Source organism: Etheostoma spectabile, chromosome 9, assembly GCF_008692095.1.
Source record: "Etheostoma spectabile isolate EspeVRDwgs_2016 chromosome 9, UIUC_Espe_1.0, whole genome shotgun sequence".
NCBI classification, from domain to species: domain Eukaryota; kingdom Metazoa; phylum Chordata; class Actinopteri; order Perciformes; family Percidae; genus Etheostoma; species Etheostoma spectabile.
The window spans coordinates 2,009,014-2,015,109 of NC_045741.1; the positions used below are offsets into that span (position 1 = coordinate 2,009,014).

The 6,096-nt window shown below is 42.2% G+C and overlaps 1 protein-coding gene and 1 long non-coding RNA gene across 2 annotated transcripts in view; both read right to left on the reverse strand.

Moving 5' to 3' along the window:
• The window catches only part of LOC116695509 (uncharacterized), a 19,085-nt gene extending 14,002 nt beyond the window's left edge, over positions 1-5,083 (reverse strand). The window contains exon 1 of the long non-coding RNA XR_004333483.1: positions 5,073-5,083. This is a non-coding gene — a long non-coding RNA (uncharacterized LOC116695509). The remainder of the gene's footprint in view (positions 1-5,072) is intronic.
• The window catches only part of lrrc8c (leucine rich repeat containing 8 VRAC subunit C), a 13,813-nt gene that overhangs the window by 2,290 nt on the left and 5,427 nt on the right, over positions 1-6,096 (reverse strand). The window contains exons 2-3 of the mRNA XM_032525797.1: positions 4,491-4,633; positions 1-2,682 (exon numbers count right to left, since the gene is read on the reverse strand). The exon at positions 1-2,682 is cut by the window's left edge and continues 2,290 nt beyond it. Coding sequence (XP_032381688.1) covers positions 445-2,682; positions 4,491-4,628 — 2,376 coding nt within the window. The 5' untranslated portion in view covers positions 4,629-4,633 and the 3' untranslated portion in view covers positions 1-444. The remainder of the gene's footprint in view (positions 2,683-4,490; positions 4,634-6,096) is intronic.

Sequence of the window (6,096 nt, forward strand, 5' to 3'; positions counted from 1 at the left end):
TAAAACTGAACTTTTATACACTACTAGCAGCGCCATGGTCTGAGTGGTGTAACATAAGCAGCGTATAACCTGCATTGTAAAACCTAAAAGGAAAGGACCAAATGCTGAACTACATGGAAATCAAGTTTAGCATTTTTTATTTTGACAAGTAAACTAAATGATGAATATAATCACAGTGCAAATGATTACATTATCACATTGTTACGCCGGCGTTATTTGGTTCAGAATGAAAAAGCGAAAACGGCAAATTTGCAGTATCTCTATGTGAAAGAGGCTTATGTTGCAATATATGAATAAGCAATTTTCCCTTCCATCAAGGAAACTGGAAACATAACTTTCTGAACAGTAGTGTAATACTTAAGTATGGTAATGAGTTCATACAGAAAAAATGCTCGGTACTGGTAGACCGAACAAATAGCAGGCACTGTGGCTACAAAAGGCATCTCACTCAGCCTTCATTTTGTCCCTGACATCAGGAGGCAGAGTTTGAAACAGTGTCTCTTCCACTATAAGGCCACTGTGCTTCAATGCACGACAGCAACCAAGCTCTTGGGGCAGATGCTCAAAATGGTTGCCTTTGAGGTCCAAGTACGTCAGTTGAGCTAGGTAGGAAATCTTTGGTGACAGTGTGGAGAGGGAGTTTTTGCCAAGCTTTAGTGTTTTCAGCTTTTTGCAAAAGAAGAGCTCATCTGGCAGAGTTTCAATTTTGTTACAGGTGACAGAGAAATACTGTAGACTCTGAAGAACTCCAATTTCGGGAGGGATGAATCGGATGTCATTGTTGGACACATCCAGGTAGCGCAGCTTGTTGCACAAGAACAGGTGTGAAGGCAATATCTCGATCTTGTTGTGACTGAAGTATAGTCGCTCTAGGCTGCCAAGCTTCTTGATATGCTCTGGGATGTACATGATACCATTGTACCAAAGTTTAAGGCAAGTGAGCTTTCGAAGATGTTGGAAGCTGATGATCTCTTCTATTGAGCGAAGGTTATTCTCTTTCAGGTCAAGCTCTTGCAGATTGGTTAGGCTGAAGATTGCATGAGGGATGCGTTCCAGATCACAATGCACTAGCTCCAGCTCGATCAGGTTGGTCATCTTTTTCAGGTTGTTGAGCATTACGAGCTTAGTGCCATCATTGTGTAAGTACAGCCGCTGCAGATGACTGGAGACATCCACTATAGACTGAGGTATCTTGGTCAAATTACTCTTAAGATAAAGCATTTTCAAACCCTTCATCTCCCGCAGTGACTCAAGAGCTATATTTTTGGAGGCATCAGGGCTTAGAGACCCAGTGAGATAGAGCTCCTCTAAGTTGCGCAGGACATACATCCAGTTTGGAAGTTCCCTGTTATCATCGAATTTCACACGAAGCACTTTCAGGTTCTCTTTGAGGAAGGAGGTAGCTGTTGTTTGTGACTTTAAAGAGCATTGGTAAAGAGACAGCTCCTGAAGGTCTTCCAGCTGAGAGATTGAGCCAGGGAGGGTGGCATTGTTGATGATCTCCAGCTTGAGTGACTGCAGCTCTGTCAACTCAAAGACAGTGTCGGGTATCCCAGGGAGCATGAACAGCTGAAGTTCCAGTCTGTTATTGCTGTTAGTCTGGAGTCTCTGACGCAATTTATCCGCGGTCCACTCATTGTTGAGGTTGAGCTGTTTCAGTTTGTTCTCACTGACCTCGGATAGAAAAACTGCAAATCGTTTAGAATACAGCGGGTCGTACTGATCAATCATGTGTAGCATGAAAGCAAAGTCGTTTTTAACATCTGGGATGTCATTGATGCCTGTTTCCTGTCGCACATACTCAAAGGAGTATTCTTTCAGTGAGCGGTAAAACAGCCAGTAAGAGGTGTAGAGGCTTGTTAATCCATAGACAGCTACTAAACACAGGTAGCAGTAAGAAAGCTTAGAAAACAGATGAGCCATAGTGTGGTTGCATTGAAAGTTACGGTAGCCTGTCATGTCCTGGATCTCAACTTCGCAATTCACTCTATTTCGCACTTTATTCACGAGAGAACTATTATAGGCAATGATCAAGAGGAATTTAAACACCTTGAATACTGTCTGCCGGACATACATTAGATAGAGAATGTCTCCTTCCTCAACGTGCAAACGGAACTTCTTCACCTTTTCAAAAAGAGCTTTAGCTTGTTCACCTTCTTTTTTATCAAGAGCACTTGCTGATGGTTTGTCAACTACAATCTTTTCTGGGATAGAACGGAGGGACTGTGTCTTCTCCAAACTTCCTTCTAAGGGCGACAAAGCAATGTTGGACCTAGAAGCACTCTTGTTATCCTTTTCTTCAGGATTTTCTCCGGATACCTCCGACAAAGCTCGTGTGGTCCATGGAGAGTCAAAGCACTTGCTGAGCATGGAGATGAAATGCTCTATTTTAGAGCTTGAGCCAGGGAATTTGAACCAGAAGTTGCTACACACCATGAAAATGAGAGTGTGTATAAGAACCAAATAAGGAAAGAACTTGGCATACCAATGCAGAGCTTTCTCATAACACATCTGATTGATAAAAAGGTACTGTTGAAAATCCAGTTGGGTTTTCAGGCCTGTCATTTCTCTTGGTACGGCGGAAATATTGGACTGCAGGTGTAACAGTGACTTCACTTCCACTTCACTTATGTTCTTTGAAGACTCTCTCTGAGGAAGGCATATGATCTTATCTTGCATTACCTAAAAGGAAATGTAGGGTGAAAATTAAGATTAGACAAACTTATCATTATCATCCCTGGCCCTGCAGTCCCATGATGAAGTGTCCTTGGGCAAGTCACTGAACCCTGAGTTGCCCCCGATGCTGCGCCTTCAGAGTGTAAATGTGTGCGAGTGTTTATTTGATGAGCAGGTGGCACCTAGTACAGCAGCCTCGGCCACAGTGTGCAAATGTGTGTGAATGGCTCCTGTACTATGTAAAAGCTAGACTAGACTAGAAAAGCGCTATATAAGAACCGTCCATTTTCATTTTACATTCACAGTAAACCCACACACATACAAACATAAATAAACAAACATTGCATCAACCTGTTAAAATGAGTAAGTATTGCTTGAAAAATTGGGTTGGAGTCGTTTTACTGACCTAAATTGACTGAGTGGGTTTGGTAACACCAAGAATGCTCTCAAGAGAAGCATAAAAACAGGATAATTAAACATTGGTTCATGTCTCCCCATCATTAAGCTTCTGTACACCACTGCAGGAACAAAGTACGGGCCATCTTCAGAGACTCCCACTAAATACAACTTAAGGCATCACAGGCCAGAAAGTCACACAACGCAACACAACACAGGAGGTTCAACCAAAGCTCCTTCCTATCTGCAATAATTCATTGACTCATTGCCAACAAGCTATAGTTATTACATTGCATTTAAACAGTTTTCATACTGCATGTCTAACCTGATTTCTCTGAGTAACCTGGTTTACGGATTGCATGTAAACATACTGAATATCGGCTTGGAAAGTTGTCATCAGTAAACAACCCCTGTCTTTAGTGTTTACTGAAAATAATGAAAAACAGCTGCTTCACTCTGCAACCGGAAATCTGCACTTTAATTTAATGGTGCCAGACCTAAATGGGAGACATTTTGTGTGCTTTGTTTAGCTATCTGATACCAAACTCATGCAAAAGAACTACATTTTTGAAGGGTGAATCCAAAAGGACATTATTACAATGGTTAAAGGCAATGCAGCTGTGCTGCAGCACATTACAGACTGAAATGCTAAGTCAGGTCTGCTGGGGTGTAATAGCAGCAAATATTGTGTGAGGCAATGACGTAATTACACAAAATGGCATGTTGATAATGTTTTGACTTATAAAGTAAACTTGACTACATAAATAATTCTCTACTCAATTCATTAACCATTAGATTGTGTCCAAACACTGTTACAGTGAGAGTGGAAATCAACAGCTGCTCCCACTCTGATAAATATCCTGTTAACTGTTTTTCTAAAAATATTTTGGTACCATTTCCAGGATTTACACTACAGAGTATTGCAGGAGCCAAAAAACAGTCCTATTCAACACAGAAAGCAAAGTTAAGCGCTGGGCCAGGAGTTTGGAATCTTGATGTTTACTGAAAGGGGCTGGGTGGGTAAATGTTTCCACTGGTAAACTCCTGTTGGGATGAATGCTTCCTTTGCTGCTCCCAGTCCAGGTAGTAAAAGCAGGGAATAAGTGCTTTTGAGCTGGTGCCAGAGAGGAGGCAGAGCAGTAATGCTATTTCAGAGAGCCTATAGGCCTACTCTAGTGAATTAAATTACTGCCCTTTCACTGGGATGAAATAAATAGTAGGACAACTCCTTTTATCTCATAAACATGTTGCAGTTTGAGCTCATGTTACATTAGCATGCATTAGCTAAATTACTTACTCCCTTTCCAGGAGATGGTTACAGTAGAAAAGTGGAAGCAGAAGCTGCACAAGGCAATACTAAACCTTATGGAACACATAAATGCACAGCCTGTATATCATGACGAGGCAACGTTACTGACCTGAAGAGTGCATCCGAAGACACCAATCATGAGCATGACTACAGACAGGTAGTCGGTGAACACATCCCACCACGGCTTCAGGACTCTGAACGCTGGCTGCTGTTCAGAGAACTGCCGGAATTCCATCACAGGAATCATGATGCCTGGTAACAAAGGAGTGGAAAATGATCTCAAATGACTTTCAGTCCATACAATGGGTAAAATGGTTTGGCTATAATGGGGGATGAAACAATGGCGTTATTCAATTCCCAGCATTAGGGGTATTCCTCCAGCATACTCTCAACGGTATACTGTAGGTTTTTAGCCTTCATTCATGTCCCCCTCAAGATAAATTGAATTGACTTCAATCCTAAACATTTCATTAAGCGCCACCATAAGGTCAAATTTTCAGTCTGTCCAATACTTCTGCACAAATTAATCACATTCCGATCAGCCTCTGCTGTACTTATGTTTAGTGCTAATTAGCAAATGTGAGCACACAAGCTGATGGCAAACATGGTAAAACGTATACTTTCTTTATAAGCATTTTAGCACTGTCATTGTGAGCATGTTAGCATGCTATTAGCATTCAGCTCAAACTACAGCTGTGCCTTAAGGCTTTGGCCGGCCGACCGTTGGCAGAAAAGGCAGTTGAACTGACTAGTCTCCCAGAGTTGGTCAAAAAAGTGCCTCATTCTGCGTGAGCGAAAGATGTAATACGTCTCCATAACAGCAGGCAGCGCTAATCTGTTTTGTCGCCCAAAAAATGAAAACCAGCAGCTGATTGGACGCATCACGTGGGTCTGGCTTCTCCGCAGTTTCACAGCCAGACCGTCATGGCGGCTCGTTTGGAATACAATCTCATATTTTACGAAAGATAGTTCACCAAAACGTGTTTCTGAAAACATTTTAAGTGAGAAATGCGCCATGCAATTGCTGAATTAGTGGCTGAGGCGTTAGTCACAGTCATTCGCTCGTCATTTCGGGGTTGGCCCTCCACCAATTAGATTGGTCATGGAGTCTTCCGATTCAACATTTCAATTCGGCCCAAATGATGGCCGACGGCTCCTTTTGACCAAACAGACTCGAGTAACTGACCTCGGCAGACTGTCCGACGGCCTTACAGAGCCGCTAGTGTAGCTGTAGACCAGTAGTATCAGGTTACTTAAATTGGGGAGGACAGAAGTAAAACCAACTTAAAGTATCATGTTATTTTACAATAGCTCTACTTTCTTATGATGACTGGAAAATCCAGCAACAAAAACAATCAGAATCCATTTTATTGCGCTAAAGGGAGTAAAGTACAGACGTGGCACACAATTGGAGCAGGTACAAACAAGCAAGCACTGATGATGTCAAAGGCGTCAAAGCAGTTCATGCTATAAAAACAATACAAAGGAGACATAGGAAAAGAAAACATTCAAAGAGACAACCTTGAAAGCCCATACAAGACATGTTGCTTTGGTGCTTTGATACACAGACAAGAAAAGGCTTACAGGATTTATTTTAAAGCAATCACTGCAGGCTCTGGGTGGTAATGAACCTGGGTGGTGTGTGTGTGTTTGTGTGTGTGTAAGTGTGTGTTATAATGTACAAGCATGCAGTCCAACGGGGGGGGGGGGGGGGG